Genomic DNA, 17,369 nt, shown 5'->3' with positions numbered 1-17,369 from the left:
TGTTTTTCCATATTATTGTGTTTTTGCTTTATTTGTATGTGATTTATTATGTAAACTGTCTAAATCTTTGTTGAGGACTACAGATGGAAAGTAGCATTGTGCTAAATCTAGTGCAACCATCTTTTTAATGTAACTGCACATTGTCCTTTTAAATAAACGGAACTGAAATTATAAATAGCCATTTCAATGTAATTCTATAAGGACACAGGACAAGCTAGTGGTAGTTTTAGAGGTCAGGGCTTTATCAGACCGCATAATAACTCAATTTAGCTATTTATAATTATATTGTAGCACACAGAGACAAATCATCATCTCATTTGAATTATATTTTTAAACAATCAAATAACCATGAATCAGAAAGAGATTTACCAGACACTTACATGCAGGAACTATTTGTTTTTGTTCTGGCTAAATCACACCATCGCTGTGTGAGAAGATATAAACAAGATGGTACTCATTGAAATTGTTTTGTTCTGGTGTGAAACACCATAAATGTCTAATTGGACTACATACTGTACACAAATGATTTTCACCATTATTATGTATTATTATATTTGGTCTTTCATCTTTGTTTATTAACTTTGTTCCCAAATCATTCAATGTTAGTGAAATCAAAGATGATATATGAAGAGTGGAGCAACTGAAAAGCATTTAAGGGTGCTATAAAAAAAATATAAAAAATTAAAGGTTACAAACAAGTTGATTTTTTAATTTAGACAGGTTTGATTAAGAATTAAAACAATATAAAGTGTGCGACAGACACTTTGTATTGTTTTTGATTGTTAAAGCGCCTTGTGACCCTGGTCTAGAAAGGCGCTTTAGAAATAACCATTACTAGTTTACTTACTCAGAAAATGCAGTGGGTAGGATATACATATTAGTAAACCATCACTATTCTTTTGAATATGTAAATGCACACAGTAAAATCATAAATTAATAAAAATGATCAAATATTTAAAAAAATAAACAAGTTTTGGTTAGAGAAAAACATCTACCATTCAAACAAGTTGAATAAACTAAAGCTAGAATTCCTTGTAACTTAATATAAACAATCCCGATTATATTTAATTATATGATTTCTGCGCCACTTTTTCTTCTTTATTTATTATGTTTTTTCTTTCATTTATGAGGTGGTTTGTTTCAACCCATAACTCCTATCTTCATAACAATATAATTAAACAACTGTTTTGCCTTTAAGTATTAATTTATGTGTCTTGATAAAATATATAAATTACCTTATTTCTACAAACAAAATGCTTGAGAAAAGACCAAATAATTCGAGATCGTAATTGATGCAGCTCCTCTCCCTTCCACTAGGGGGTGTAGTCAGAGAGCGAGACCCCGCCGAAAAGGATAAACGCTTCCTGTGTCGTGACGTCGTTCCTTCCGGCTCCGGTCCCATATCAAGTGGAAAGGTAAAATAAATTCAGGCGATGGAATCTAACTATATCTTTGGCATCTTACTTTCAAATAAACCTATTAAAACTCCACTAACGCGGTACTTGTATTAAATGTTGTTCTCCTGGTTCATTTCGTCGTCATGTCGATTTTACAGATGATAATTTACCTAGGATTGTGGAAGTAGTACCGATGATACCGCACAGCCATTTTGGTAGCATAGCCCGGCTTTTTAAACTAGTTCTTGAACGTGTATGTATTTACTAAATATCCCCGTTGACGCGAACCTTCCCCTGAATTAAGTTTACCTTACGGTTTAATAGATGTATGTTAACTTTCTGTGTTTGAGTTACCACTATGCTAGTTAGCTTAGCATTGTGACTGATCCTGCTGGTCGTCGTTGCAGATGCTGATGCCCAAGAAGAATCGCATTGCTATCTACGAGCTCCTCTTCAAGGAGGGAGTCATGGTGGCCAAGAAAGACGTCCACCTGGCCAAGCATCCCGAGCTTGCTGACAAGAACGTGCCCAACCTGCATGTGATGAAAGCGATGCTGGTGAGGAACCGTCGTGTTGAGGACGAGACGTCATTTAAAACTAGAATTTAGTGCATTTTACAGAAGTTGCATTGAATGCTGTGCTGCGGAAGTAGTATTAAAAATAGAATTTGAAGTATTAGAAGTGGAATTGGTATAAGTAGTAGAAAAGTAAAAGTATTGGAATTAGTAGTAAAAGTAGTGGTAAGTCAAGTCAAAGTGGAAGGAGTTAAACCATGAGTTGAACATTTTCCCCATTGAATCTGGTAGAAAAGGAATGAAGGCTAGAACCTAGCCCGCATTTCAGAAACAAGCTGAATTGATGCGTTTTAACGGTTCAAATCGGATACAATTTGTGGGAGAAGCGGCACAAAGTTTGGGTAAAAGGAAAACAGGATCTCAGCATTCACACAATGAATGCTTCCCAGCATTCACACAATGACACATTGCCTTTGTAAGCTTACCCAAATGCGTTGTCGTTAGGATATAACTTAAACGTATTTAAAAAGATTCACAACAAGCTCAAGGAACAGAAAACCATAAATCACTTCATGAACTGATGGTGTGCTTTGGATACATGTTGTGTTTAATATTGTGGGTTAGATTCTACATCAGCCATGAAAGAAAATATATTTTATAGTTTAAAATGAGGTTTAATATCTTCTTACTTAACTATAAAACTGTGGATCCTGGTTTATTTTGACGGGTGAAGCATTGTATGCTTAAGGTTGAACGGTGGATCATGACTTTTACCGTCCTGCATTTTAAAATGTTAAGCATTTATAACTGTTCGATTTATGTGTTAGTATAACACGGTGCATGTGTGCACCACTGTTTGAAGCATGAAGTAGTGAGGGAGGGGAACGTGTATTGCTTCTGGACTAACTGGAGTTGAACCCAGACCTCGATTAAGTAGGACTGTGTGGCCAACATGCAGACCCTTTGTTTGCCATCTAAAAGAAAATCACAGTCAAACTTCACTCATTTTCCTTTTTTCCTATTTTTTTTGTCCCTCAATTTAAATTTTAAGAATATTGTGTTTAAGTGTGTATCGTTTTTGTTACATTTAAATAACATTTAATGCATTTCGCTTTGGCTTTTTTTTTTTTCTTGTTTGCTTTCTTCTCGGCTTGTAGGGCCTTCATAACAAAGTATATATTGTGGCCCCAGAGGAAATTCAATTAGGGTTACTGGTAATTGGGTGACGTCTGATTTTTATATATTTTTTTCCCTCCATTTAGCAACTTGCATAAACTGCTTCAAAGAGTTTTACCAGAAATGTCTGTCACAGGTCTAGGACTATATTGAACATAATCATTTTTATCATTGTGGAGATACGTTTGCTATCTTGGCTGCTCACGTAAACATGTCGATGAGCAATGCTTGAGGGGACTGTTAACCACTCGAGTTCATGAACAGAATTTAAAAACGTCCTTCTCTACTGCAGTCGCTGAAGTCCTGTGGATACGTCAAGGAGCAGTTTGCGTGGCGTCACTTCTACTGGTACCTCACCAACGAGGGCATCCAGTACCTGAGAGACTTCCTCCACCTTCCCTCCGAGATCGTGCCGGCAACCCTGCGTCGCCAGACCCGTCCCGACACTGCCAGGCCCAGACCCAAGGGTAAGCAGTTGTGAACGCAGACATTGTTGTAGTGGACTCAAAAGTGGAGCCGAATATAAATCTGACCACTCTATGGAAAGTTTGGTAAATCGAATAAGAAATGCATTGTAAATTGTTGCCATGGTAACCTGTTAAGACATGACTGTGTTAATTTACATTTACTAATCTTACATTTGTTTGTGCCCAGGAATGGAAGGAGAGAGACCTGCTCGTCTGAACCGTGGAGAAGCCGACAGAGACGCTTACAGGCGATCTGCTCCACGTATGTACCTTCACTTCATCACTGTTGGAAGAGTTTTCACAGATCTTAAGCACCACTAGTTCGCCTGATGTTCAGGAAACTTGACATCGATGTTAATTCTCTTCTAATTCCCTTTCAAGCTGGCGCTGACAAGAAAGCAGAGGCTGGCGCTGGAGCTGCTGCTGACTTCCAATTTGTAAGTGCAGACTTTTTTTAAATTCCTGATATCTTGTGATGAATCTGTTCTAATTTGACATGATTTCCTTCATTTTGCAGAGAGGTGGCTTTGGACGTGGCAGAGGAGGTGGACAGCAGCCTCAGTAAATTTGACTCTTGTACAATAAAACATTAAAATACATCTTTGGCTTGTTTTCTTTTATTCTTCACACTCAAGAGCTAAAGATGGATTCTTTGACTAAAGTGTTCATGGGATATTTTACAAATGTAATCCAGCTTTGTCCTAAGGATCTGCTCGACATGTATACTTTAAGTTTTACACATTTAACATGAGTCGTGCGACAAAAGATGAAACAACAATGTGAAATACTGGTGTTTTATTTGTTGGCACATTTATATTACAATCTTCAGTCTTCTCGCACCTTTTATTCAACAGTCCCCTCAATGACGAGAAAATAAGGGCTCCAGTGACACATGAACCTCAAACACATTTCACACGTATGTAACTTCAAGGCTGAGGTGAACTGCAAGTGTTGATGTTCACATGTTTGCGAGGTGGAAATTCAATCGAAGGACGCAGTACCCACTTTAGCCGCTAGATGGTAGCAGTATCGCTCCTTTTTGCTTTTCCCCTCCAATTCTGAAACTGCCCCGGGGACAATATTTTCATCACATGGGACACAATCAATTTCATTAGATCGAGAAATGTAAGTTAAAATGACAAATTCTATTCGCTCTTGCTGCCCACATTGAGGAAGAGGCAGCAGCCTCAGCTATTTACAGTTTCAAAAAAAAAAAGTGGTTAACAATCTCCGACTGAATCCTGTCGCTGTACCTGGCACACCTGGACTAGTGTTTACTCAGGGTCGTCTCTCTTTTTTTAACTTCACGATAAAGACGAGATAAGAGCATCGTAAACGGGGACTTTGGCCGTAACACCCTCGAGCTAGACGGTGATAAGCAGCGAGGTCAAAGTCACAAGAATGTGACGGACGCTCTGACGACGATGTGAAAAATGGGACTCGTTCAGTCACCGGAGAATCAACTATGTATGATCGGATGCTTAAAGTCACTAGAATCAAAACAGTTGAAAGTGAGCGACCTGCAACTGCCGAAATATTTCGTCACTGAAGTTACTTATCGTTGTGGAATTGTGGTCTTTGTAACTAAGCACTTGTTTCCATTCAAGCAGCAAACACTGACAGTACGATAAAAACAGCTCAGTTTACTGCTTGAGGAAGACAAAGTGAGATTGTTAAAGATCATATGTGTTAGCTGTACAGGAATAAAATGATTTAATGTTTGTCAAAAATCAATACAGTCAAGTTAATGTTTGATTTTGATGACTTCAACATTACGGAAATCACACCATTTGTGCCGACTCTGCAGTCACTGAACCATTTTACGTCTTAACGTGCGCCACATGTTTTGGGTAAAACAGATGGTTAACCAACATCTCTTCTACCCAAAACCCGTGTTCTCCAAACGACGTTCATCTTAAACTCGCCACCGTCCGCAGCCTGACCGTGGACAGAACAGAACAGGTGGTTTCTCTTGTTCTCCAGCCTCAATCATCTGTCAGAACTAAAATGAAATCATCTAAAAAAAACTAGCGCCACATTTTTTTAATCAGTTCTTCCAGCCTGGGTTGAAATGACGTGTAGCATCACCGACCGCCGACGAGTTGTCATTTGTCCTCCAGCCTTTGATCTATACGGAAATAAACAATTATAAAATAAAACTCTGACATGCTATCTACAGCGCCTCCAGTTTCACAGTATTGAGCCAGCTGCACACGCGCGCACGAGGCCGAGTGACACCACTCAGCCAAAGAGCCAAACGTTAGAGAAAACGACAACAAAAAAGAAGCTAGTATCCAAAAAAAACAAACATGTTAAAAACAAGGTGTCAAACTGTACAAGGCTTGTTTGTTCTGCTCCGAGTCAATCAAGTCGCGTTGACTTCACCTCGGGGGACGCAGACGCAGTACTAAACATTAGGAAGGGCCAAGAAGAACCAACACGTATGATGATAAGTGCTCGCCAGAGTCACCGGTACGATCGACAAATGTAAACAATCCAAACAGACACGGATGGACGCTAAAGTAGGAGAAGTGGAACATGAAGCTGATATGTGAAACAAGACTCGTCTCTCGGCATGTTTAGGAAGACTAGATAGTCACTGGAGATGAAGAAGGGTTTTCCTGCTACACCCACACTACCAGTTTCACTCGACGGTCACGTCTGTAGAAAAGAGGGGGACGGGGTGTCTCCAGGGTGTGTGCCCAAGTAATCACTCTTCGTTTAACTTACAGTCTCTCACACACAACTTTTAGCAGCATCACAATCTCACACCAACACACATCTGAAAACCACTGGTCTCCTCCATCATCACCAACACTGACAACACACGCAGTGGAACACGCGTTCTTAAAAGTCTAATAACCGGACCACGGTTTATGGGAACCGTATGAAACTGCAGGAGTGTGTGTGTGTTTGTACGGACCTCACATTACATATAGTTGACATTCCTTCGCTCGGAGTCGAGAGTGAAACTGTAGTGATTTTTCTTCCCAGATATGAGAGAAGCTGCTTCGGTTGGAGACACGTCGACAAACACGAGAAGGAGCAAAAAAAGAATAAAACGATTCTCACCACAAGTCTGCACAGTTTGTACGGTGCTCATGCAAGATTAGTCACTTCCCACGATTCAGAACGTTTCCTATCCTCATAAACAAGAGGAGGGAGGGGGGCGGGGGTCACATTCATACACAGGAACTAAGAAAATGGAGGAAACCTTAAAAAGGGACCACCGAAAGCCTTCAGCACTAAGTTTACACTTTTTTTACGTGACGACAGTAAAAAGTAGATCTTGAAACTGATAAACACCGCGCTAAGGGTGCATGGCGGGGGGTACGAGCCGAGGACATGCAGTTTTCAGTCAAAAGATACAAAAAATAAAAAGAAAGGAGGAGGAAAGGGGGTCTAACATAACAGACGAGGTGTGTTTTACTTGTCACGCCTGTGCCAGCGGTCCGGCACAAAGTAGTCGGCAAGGCAAACCATGATTCAGAGAGAGCAGAGAAGAAGAGTAGAACACAAATAAGAGCGCAAGTGGTGGTGAAAGCTTTGGGAGGTTTTTTCAGTGATGCTTTTAGTTATCTGATACCCGACACGGAGCTCTGATTGATGCTGTAGGTGGGGGAGAGATCTCCGCCTATCGTGGCCACCAGAGGTGTTCCGTTACTGGTCAGGCAGCTCTCCTGCAGAGCCTCGAAGTAGGTGGCCTGCACCGGCTTGTGACACTGCAACAATTGCACGGCATCGTCTATTTTGAACCATTCCCTTTTCCTCCCTGTTGACAGAGCGAGACGGCTTTGTTAGGACAAGTCTGGACATGTGAGACGACACAAGGGGCAGAAAAGTAATTATCGGAACAGTACACAGCTTAAGGAGGAAATCACACCGGCAGTGGACACACACACAGACACACACACACTAGTGCACAACTTGGAAACCAAAGATGTTTACCGATGCTAACCAGGTCCTCCCAGTCGTCCAGCACCTCCGTGACGATCAGAACGTAGACGTAGGTTCTATGTTTCCTCTCCTGATTCTGTTGAGCAGGAGATTATAGACGTTTTAAATTCCTTCCACCAGCAGGAGCAGAACACAAGCTCACCTCAAACATGCCAACTAAGCGGCCGAGAGTCCCCTTAACGCCGGCCTGTAACAGAAGACCATGACAAATGGTAAATAAATGCTGACACAACACTTTTTGAAGAGCTATCACAGCATCATCTCAAGCACTCACAGCAGTAGGGGTGAGAGTTTGTCACCCCTACAAGAGGCCAAAATCTTTATCACACTTGGTCGTGGGCCGAACAAATTTGAGGTTACCTGTTAACTCCAAGTATCTAATTCCCAATAAATCATTATAAATATCTTTGATCGTTTTTGGAAGTCTCTGTAAAATTGTTGACATAGATCATCTCTGCATAATCACTTGTATCTTTCCAGATCACGATATCAACATCAACTACTTGTATTAACCCAAACTCTTAGAATTCCATTCAAAGCTTCAGAGAGATTTGACTTTTTCCACACATGGGTGAGACTATCGTACACTGATACAGGTCATTTAAACATCAGCAATGGTTAAAGTATGGTTAATTAATGGTTTTAAAAAAAAAGAAAGGTGAATTAGATGTACAACAATTCTTCAGAGTAGAGTCCTTTGATTTGTCCTGACGCAACCTTTTATTTCAATTAATTTGGGTTTCATCCTATCAAGGATTCCTAGCCATGTTAGCCGTTAACACAATGAACATAGATTGTTCTTTTTTCAGATCTGGGAAAGAGAATTGTAAATGGCTGATATAGCACCAACCAAGAGATGGAGAAAATATCTACATCTGCCACTTGTAACAAGCATTTTCTGTATGAAACAAACAATCTCATAACAGATGTGATCTGAAATTAACAATGCTGCTTGAAGTGGGTATTTTACAACACCTTCCTGTGAAGAGAGCTGCCCGGAAGCATCTCAATAACAGCTGTTCGATTTTCAATAAGCGAGAAAAGTAACTTTGTGCTCACAAGTATTTTCTTTGGAGATTCAAGTGAGACTGAATTTACACGAGATACTGCCAACATATCCTAAGAGTTGCTCATTTTACATTAAGGCTTGAAGATAATACTGTGATCACTTTTTGGTCAAAATGTTCTTTTATTAAGCACGCCAAGGAAAAGATAAAACATTGAATTTAAACAGGTAAAAAACTATATAACAATAGCTACTAAACATGTGGTGCCGTCAGTAAAGGAATTGAATGGCAGCACTAACAACAGCTGTACGATACAGTAGCCACAAACGGTTGATTTGTTTTTAAGCCGCAGGGATGCAAGGTGAACGCCGAGTGAAGGAGAAAGTCAAGTTGAGACCATCTCACATCTTTGTGGCTTACAGTTTCAGTCTATTAATAAGAGTTGACCCATGCAACTGCCCCCCCACCTCCCTCGCAGTCTTATTTACCAAGTGTCACACTGTCCGGGCAGGATCCAAATGAGCTGTAGCAGACATATCAGGAGAGGAATAAGTCCGCCTTTATGAACTTGAGGCGTCCCATTGTAATCGCGACTTGCTTGCTTCAAGAGTGACAAGACTGCTCAGCCTCGTTCTGGAAGACGGTTTGCACCAGTTATGTAACGCCGTCCTGTGACTTCATCTTGCAGGGATGTATCAATACTCAGCAAAAGCACCGATTACAGACACGCAGACAGACAAACACACACCGTCTTAAACCTTTGGCCTGCTCTAGTGAGCGTTTTCACCCTCATCCTTGGCCAGTGGCCAAACCAATAAGCAGAAGACATCAGTCAGCACTCGTGGTCATCAGAAAGAGCTTGTTGGGATTAGTACATGTCCTGCTACACCACAGTCTAATAAGAAGCTTAGGAAACCCCCAGAGCGTGGTGATGCAGTAAAGCATGATTGCCAAAATGGCCTTTTAGCACGTTCGTTAAACCTTCCCTGCGATGCCACTGTGCTCCTGACTCTGTAGAAATGTGTTGGCATGCCGCGATGCTTTGCAGCGGCTAAAGCTACTGAACACTGCTGCCAGGATAAGAGATGATATCAGCACCGGTCAGTGTGATGGATCACACACACACAGAAAGGGCTTCATGGTCAGTGACCCGCAAACAACTGACAGCCAGGGCGTGGCCCCATCTTTAATGTCCTGTCGCCATCGGTTTTAAATGCCAATGTGATGGACAGCATGTTCACTCGAGAGACACCAAACCTCAGTGATTGATGTGGGTTGTATGAGCAAGATAATGATTTCCAATAAGCCTCAAAACTGCTTACCCTCTCCATATCTCTGACCATTCTAATACGTTGTTCACTTCTGCTAAGTTCCGTCTACCAGTCCTGTTCTACACTTTCTTGATGAGGTGGAAAATTCAAAGAACAATGAGTGGACGTTCAGGCATCCATCGTGGTCTGACCTCCTCGGACGCCTAAACGCAGCTTTGTAACATGATGCAGCTTAGTGTTGCTAGGCTTGCTCACCATTCACACGAGTAGGATGGCTGCACGGATGAAATGGGTCTGAGAGCACAGTATTAGGCCCAGAGATAAATGTGGACATGATTTAATAGAAGTGAAATATAATACATCTACTATGAGAGTGTACTTAGAACAATTTGCCACGCTACAAATGGACTCCCTTTCTCAGAACATAATTTCTGGATAGAAACCAATTGAAAAGGCTTGATTACTTACTGTATACCGAGTTACACAAATGACTTTTGTAAAGAAATCTATCCTTATTTTTAGAAAAGTAACCAGAGTTTGTGTTTCTTTGCAAGACAATTAAATGGCAATTCAATCATATGTATGTGTTAGACAAACTAACTGGACAACGACTGAAAAGCTTGTTGCAATTGTTCTTAACTAATTACTACAGCATTATCCGACTTAAAGAAACCAATAGCAGAAATCGACATGGTCACATGTAAGCTATGGTGAGAATATATTTTACATATATTGTGACACAGTCACACTAGCAAGTCCTAAATTTATCTCACAATGAAAGATGAATACAACAAATCGAAATGTGAAAGCCAAATGCAACCAAGCAGAAGGGAAAGTAATTGGTGATTATTGTAAGTGAGGAACATGTAACCTTATATCAGCACTTGTAAATACCTTCATGAAAATCTCAGTTTAATAAAATACTCATTCACAGTGCTGCTCCTGGTAGGTCAGCTGTTTTACATTCACTCTGATATGCAAATGAAAAACCTGAATATTTGATCAGTACCATCTAAGCAACACTCAAATACTACCTGCTCTTTTCCAAAAGCATAAGAGAAGATGCTTTCCCCATTTCCCAAACATGTCTATGAAGTGTTTCACAAATGAAGGCATCCTATGAAAAAATAAATAACCTCACTTCAAGTAAAGGGTTGATCAAGATTTATAAAACAGCAGTGTGGCCATTTTCAGAGCTGAATGGGTGGCAATCTCAGTTCAGAATAGTTTTAATAAATAATTAGGTTGGAGCCAAAGACAATACTGCAGAGGGCCATTTAGTGACTATTAAAAATAAAGACTATGTTTCATGAAACATTATCGACCCATTACTAGTCTGTTGCGACCGACTTCATCACAAAGTTCTATAATAAGAGGGAGAATACAAACCTCCTCACAAACTTCGCGAGCTGCTGCAACACTGGGTTCCTCCTCAGGCTCCATTCCTCCTCCAGGAACAATCCACTTGTCTGGGTGTCTACTGCTGCTCACCAGCAAGACCTTGAAAACGAAAGATTTAAATCAGGTAAGGGTATATTGTAACGGTTAATATTTTGTTTCTAAGTTCCAACAACTGAATGAGGAAGACCGTGTCCATTTTATTCTTCATGAAGGCCTTTTTGCTCCTGCATTCATTCACTCATTTTTCATCAAATCAAAAAAAGGATTTAAGCGGATTTAAGTTTAAAAAAAACAACAAACAGTTTGTCCCATGGTCGACTGTTTTTTTTCTGTGCCATGCACTCTGTGACTTTCCATTTCCTTAAAAGGGTCAATAAAATAGCTTGTTATCTACTCATCTCTACTCATTCAGTAAAAGAAGCAGAGAAAATCAAAACATGGTGCTAGCTCACTTAGTTACCCACAAGTTGGAACTCCTTAAAACTCGAACGCTGAAAGTATGCCGTCGATAGGGCTTAACTTGACGTTTCATGCATGTGAAACAGCAGTTTTTTAACACCCATGTTAGTTGGCGGAACACAAGCTGAATGTGTCAGTTTGTTTTTCTATAAAGTAAGCAGCTTTGCTGGTGGGAACAGACTGGAGAAAAACCCAAGACCTGGCCGGTCGCCTGCCGGCGCTGTTATGAGTTTCCAGGTTTAATGGGGTAAACAGCTTGTTTACAGTTGTGAGCAAATGTTGTGAACCTTTTTATACTCATAAACTATTCCCACTTTTCTACACGCAATCCTTCGAATCGGCTGTGGGAAGAAAAAAAACAACTTCCCTTACAAAGAAACCTTTGAGTCAGTCGCTTGTTTTGGTATCAGCCTTGTGAACTGTTTTGGATCAGTAATTACTGTGCACACACTCCCATGGCGGGTTTCACACTCAGGTAGCGGCGGTGCCTTGACAGCAGTGTGTCAACAATGTAAACAAAAAAAAAACAAGTGTGTAAGTAACGTTAACGTATAAATCATTTTAGATCCTACTTCAACAACCAAAATAGAAATCATGTGTTAATAAAAAAACAACTAAGTAACGCCTGATGCCTTCACCAGGGCAAAGTGCGGACCGGGGGCCACACACACACTTGAAGCTCAAAATAATACCATAAAACCAACTATTTAGGAAATGTTACAATGGCTATAGAGCAATTGTAATACTAGCTTAATTACATGTATATTAAATGAATTATTACATCATTATAACAGTTTGACATATGAAATATGAAACGGCTTTTTCTTTTAGATTCTTAAAATAAAACAACTTCTATAGAATAAGACTAAAGCTTACTTTAAGGGTTTTCTCCCATCATATTAAATTCACCGTTTATCCTTTCCTTATTTTTGACTTGATGGACCCTATATAACAGACACTGTATATAATGTTTCCCCACCAAGGACCATTTTAAGTGCCCACCTCAGGACTAGGATAACCCAACATCCCAATGTTTGGTTAGCAATACCAGTTGTACTCTAGCTAACGGCTTTACGCGCGAGCTTCTGTTGGAAAATCGCCCTTTTTTATGTTTAACAACACAAGTGTTTAGTGGTATTTAAAAAAAGAAGGGGTTTTAGGTCAAACAATTCAGCTTAAAATGACTGGTGGGACGGGAATATTAACCAGGAGCCGGTTGCCGACAGCGGTATAACGGCTAGTTAGCAACGGCTAGTAGCATTACCATGCGGCTAACATAAACGCCGCAGGTTGCTACCGGGCAGCTAAAGAGGCTTACATAACACCTGAGATGACACTATATTTTTAATTTTTTTTAAACGTAAAACAGTGAGTTTGTATCTATATACGTGGAAACTGACGCGTGGGTTATGGTGGTGAGATTAAAAGAAGAAATAAAGGAAGAGTCGTGAAAACAAGCTGGATGTAGCCGCCGTTGGTACCGTTAGCTCGGCCTGCCAAGACGGCAGCATCCTCGGACTCACCTCCTCCTCCGACTCGCTCCTGAAGCACAGGCAGGCCGCCCGCTTCTTGTAGCCGTCCCCGTCGTAAGTCCGGGTCTGGTTGGACTTGAGCTTCATCATCTCGGCGGCGGAAAGATTTAAAACCAAAACAAAAAAAAGTTCCAAAGTACGGTGACGTTGAACAAGTGTGGGGGGGAAGGAACCGCTGGTGTTCCTCCGACGCGAAGTCTTCCTCCGGGGAAACTCGGCGTTTGAATTAATAGACGTAACTTCTTCTTCGCTTCATTTTCACGAGCCTCGGCAACAATCTAAGGCACGGTCGCCATTTCTCGGAACCGAACCGCCCACAGCGTAGTTTAACCTTTTTCGCAATTCGGAGAGCGAGTCGAGCACCTATGTCGCGAGCCAAGGTGGTTATGACGTAACCGACGGTGCGTTAGGGTTTGTTTTGGTGTGGTGCATTCTGGGTAATGGTCACAGGTGCAAAAAAAAGAAGCGTTTTTGCTCAAGGGTTATGACGTCACTACGCCCTTTTTTTTTAAACGTTAAAATATTAACTTATTAATGATAATTTTTTCAGAAAATGTGGTAAAGACAGTAATGATCAATATTCACATTAAATCAATCAGACGTAAACAAAAAAAAAATACTATCGAGAGTAAGGATATAACATGTGGTTGACGTAAAATATATTTAAAAAATAGATCAGAATCAGAAACTTGTATTGTCAGTGTTGTAAACACAACGCAGAAATATACATTAACCCTTAAAAAATGTTGAGTTGAAGGACTCGCTCATTCATATTGCAGTTTATGTCTCTTTGTTTTGTAAACCAGACATTTCTTTAATTAAAATCGGACGAATAGCTTTTTTATTAATTGTTTTTATCCAATTCTCATTTTGTTGTCAGTATTATTGCAAATTAAAAGTTATTAAAAACACAATTGTTTGAATTCATAACCTATTTGTTGTTTTCATAATGCATCTCTTCAATAAAAGTCATTATGAATGGAATTATTTGTTTTTATCACTTTTAACTTTAACATTAAACATTTACATGACTGAGATTTTCGATGCAAACGAAATTTATTTCTGTTAAATTGTATCTTATATTGAACAGAATTATGTTTGCCCCGGGAGCTTTATCCGATATATTATTAATCTATATTTAATTTAAATGAAGACTTTCATCCATATTCATAAAATTACAGCTAGTATAATTTTCTTAAATCCTTTCACACGAGAATAAACTGATGTATTCAATAATTAAATCAACTATTTTTTTCTTCCATCATCACTCGAGCGAGTGAAGGACGTTTCAGACAATTACACACATCATCCGCGGGTCACACTGCAAGTCAACCAGTTCTAATGCGCTTGCACAGTCAACCCACGCACTTAATAGCAAGTACTTATTTTAACCAGCAGAGGACGCTCACGCCTTTTACAGTTTTTCTCAGTTGCTTTTGGTGCTTTTCTCAGATCAGAATGAAAATTCTCATAACTATTAGTTCAACCTCCGCAACGTTTAGTCATTTGAGCACATCATAGTAGCAATTTCTCCTTCCTCTGAACAAATTGCAAACGCTTTTGGACATGTATCAGTTGCTTTCATACAATTTTCTGCTGTTTTATAACATTGTCATTTGCTTATGTCATGTCAGTGTCATGTCAAAATGAACTATACTTATGAATGCTGAATAGTCGTTCCCAATAAAACTAATAGTCTTCATTCCACTGCTTGAGTCATTACATACAAAATTGTTGAACTAGTTATCAAATTCTGTGAAGCAAATTGTACCCCTTTCTTTATCATTTTTTCCTGGAAATGTCTCCTAAAGTATTAGTTGTAACCAATGACAAGCCACTTGTTCACAGTCATTCAGGGATGAATCCCATGAACCCTCACTTATGAACCGAGCAGGACATAGTGTGTACCATTTCTTAAATTCTGTGACACAGTAATGGAAGGTCGGCATCGGGGAAGAAGGGGAAGGGGACAAAACAAGGGAAGAGGGAGAAGAGGCCAAATACATAGGCAGATTCCTAATGAAATTAGGGCTACAATTGTGGACCACGTTGTCAATCATGGCCTCACAATGGCTGAGGCTGGTCGGAGGGTGCAACCCAATGTAGGAAGAACAACTGTGAATTCAATCATTCAAACATTTGGTAGGAAGAACAGGTATGTATAGTATTGGACAGTAATCCAACATCTCATAATATCTCATGTTTACTGTACATTACGGTAATTTTACTCTGCACCACATAGGATTGAAAGACAACCTTGCAGAGGTGGAAGAGAAGAGGAAGCCATTTGTGCAATGGTGATTGCAAACAATGCAATAAAGTTGAAAGACATTTAAAGCGCTGTCATTGAAGATAAAAAGGTATTTGGCAATATTGAATCTTTGTAAATTGCAACAATTGACAAGAGAAATGAAATGCGCATGAAACAATTGTACAAAGTGCCATTTGAACGGAACAGTGAAAGAGTGACGGAGATCTGCCACCAGTATGTACAGGTAGTTCATGTCTTCTATGTTCAGCACTGTAAACTGTTTTACTTTGTGTATTTTCATGCAGTACACTAACAATGCTGTAGAATTGCAAAGAGCATATACAGTAAAGATGTGAAACATACATATTCAGTGTCTTGTACTTACTTACTCCCCTAACTACAGCAATGTGTAACTTTACTGTAGTTTTCAAATGGCAGTACAAGTAGTGTATAGTGCTGTCTTGAGCATTTTCAGGTAGTGTCACCGAGTTTTGACCTTTTTTTTGCATTGGAAAACACTGAGAGAATAATGAAAATATGGCAAAGCCATTTGACTATCTTGTTCATAAACGATGGTTTTAAAGACTTGTCATTTTGATGACACTGGCAGTTTCATTGACATGAATACTTGCTTTTGAGGAATAGACTATCCATTTTGAACAAGTGACGTACTTTTGCAGGTTATACACTAGGTTTTGCAGTTTGCGGTAATTGTTTTGAGAAATAATAGATGGATGATGGATGATGGATGATGGATGATGGATGATGGATGATGGATGGATGGATGATGGATGATGGATGATGGATGATGGATGATGGATGATGGATGATGGATGATGGATGATGGATGATGGATTATGGATTATGGATGAATGGATGGATGGATGGATGATGGATGATGGATGATGGATGATGGATGATGGATGATGGATGATGGATGGATGGATGGATGGATGGATGGATGGATGGATGGATGGATGGATGGATGGATGGATGGATGGATGGATGAATGGATGGATGGATTGATGGTTGGTTGGTTAGGTGGATGATGGATGGATGGATGGATGGATGGATGGATGGATGGATGGATGGATGGTTGGTTGGTTAGGTGGATGATGGATGGATGGATGGATGGATGGATGGATGGATGGATGGATGATGGATGGATGGATGGATGGATGGATGGATGGATGGATGGATGGCTTCCCCACCAAGTAATTCAAAGTCTTGCTCCTCTCCTTGTGCTTCTTGGTGCATCTGACTCTGCCTATAAAAACTTGGACAGAGAACACTCAGTTAAAAAGACTAAAAAGAACAGTTAAAACAGCAAAAATCCCTGCCAGCCTCCCACACTCTTTAAAAATATGAAAAGTTTTCTCTGGTTGGCTGCAGAATGGACACTCGTTTAAAACCCCGGGTTTAAGACAAGCAAAGTCATGTTTTGTTCGTCTAAAATAATTCCAAAAATAACTATGAGCATCTCTAAAACTTTGATCGATGGTTAAAACTGAATTAAAATGCCAGTACCCAGGCGCTTTTGGGTAAAATACCATACCGTGCCAACGATACCTTGCGTTGAGTCAGATGGGATCATGTGTATTGTCTGCAGCCAGCGTGCATCCTCCTCCAAACGTCCACCAAGCTATGGGATGTGACCAGCTGCTCAGAGCAGGTTGGGAAGCTGGATGTGGCTCTGTATGTTTCCTGTCTAAAACATTAATAGTACAGTTAAAATCCCCACCTAATAATAAATAATCTGTGGAGCCAAAATCATTACATTTCTCAACATTTCCCTCTGCACCTCTATTTGGAGCGTAAACGTTGATAAAAACAACAGAAAATGAATTAAAAACAGCTTTGGCTAAAAGGCACCTGCCGGGGATGATGTGAAAGTTTTTGGGGTAAAAGCTCTGGAAAATAAAGAGCCCACTTCTCA

At 40.0% G+C, this 17,369-nt stretch overlaps 2 protein-coding genes across 2 annotated transcripts; one reads left to right on the top strand and one right to left on the bottom strand.

The window, feature by feature from the left end:
• Window positions 1-1,322: 1,322 nt before the first annotated feature.
• On the top strand, window positions 1,323-4,154 carry rps10 (ribosomal protein S10). The gene is made up of 6 exons (XM_087800258.1): window positions 1,323-1,415; window positions 1,805-1,954; window positions 3,381-3,555; window positions 3,743-3,817; window positions 3,937-3,992; window positions 4,073-4,154. Exons 2-6 carry the CDS (start codon window positions 1,805-1,807, stop codon window positions 4,118-4,120), a joined length of 504 nt encoding a protein of 167 aa, XP_087656384.1. The 5' UTR covers window positions 1,323-1,415; the 3' UTR covers window positions 4,121-4,154.
• A 181-nt stretch (window positions 4,155-4,335) lies between these two features.
• nudt3b (nudix (nucleoside diphosphate linked moiety X)-type motif 3b) lies at window positions 4,336-13,568 on the bottom strand. The gene is made up of 6 exons (XM_087800257.1): window positions 13,174-13,568; window positions 11,180-11,290; window positions 7,655-7,699; window positions 7,504-7,588; window positions 7,142-7,327; window positions 4,336-5,683 (listed from the first exon to the last, which is right to left on the bottom strand). The coding sequence occupies exons 1-6, from the start codon at window positions 13,270-13,272 to the stop codon at window positions 5,661-5,663; spliced, it is 549 nt and encodes a 182-aa protein (XP_087656383.1). The 5' UTR covers window positions 13,273-13,568; the 3' UTR covers window positions 4,336-5,660.
• Window positions 13,569-17,369: the final 3,801 nt, after the last annotated feature.

The sequence above is a fragment of the Callionymus lyra genome, chromosome 10 (genome assembly GCF_982586985.1).
Source record: "Callionymus lyra chromosome 10, fCalLyr1.hap1.1, whole genome shotgun sequence".
Taxonomy (NCBI): Eukaryota; Metazoa; Chordata; class Actinopteri; order Syngnathiformes; family Callionymidae; genus Callionymus; species Callionymus lyra.
The sequence above is the reverse complement of the archived record's forward strand: the minus strand, read 5'-3'. Positions and strand labels throughout refer to the sequence as shown.

What these genes read in the sequence shown, in the direction of transcription:
- rps10 (XM_087800258.1), top strand. Translation starts at nt 1,805, where the DNA reads ATGCTGATGCCCAAGAAGAATCGCATTGCTATCTACGAGCTCCTCTTC. An exon ending in TGCCAGGCCCAGACCCAAGG is followed by an intron (nt 3,556 to 3,742) that starts GTAAGCAGTTGT and finishes GTTTGTGCCCAG; the next exon opens with GAATGGAAGGAGAGAGACCT. An exon ending in CTGCTGCTGACTTCCAATTT is followed by an intron (nt 3,993 to 4,072) that starts GTAAGTGCAGAC and finishes TTCATTTTGCAG; the next exon opens with AGAGGTGGCTTTGGACGTGG.
- nudt3b (XM_087800257.1), bottom strand. Translation starts at nt 13,272, where the DNA reads ATGATGAAGCTCAAGTCCAACCAGACCCGGACTTACGACGGGGACGGC. An exon ending in GCTTAGTTGGCATGTTTGAG is followed by an intron (nt 7,589 to 7,654) that starts GTGAGCTTGTGT and finishes CCTGCTCAACAG; the next exon opens with AATCAGGAGAGGAAACATAG. An exon ending in GGAGGACCTGGTTAGCATCG is followed by an intron (nt 7,328 to 7,503) that starts GTAAACATCTTT and finishes CTCTGTCAACAG; the next exon opens with GGAGGAAAAGGGAATGGTTC.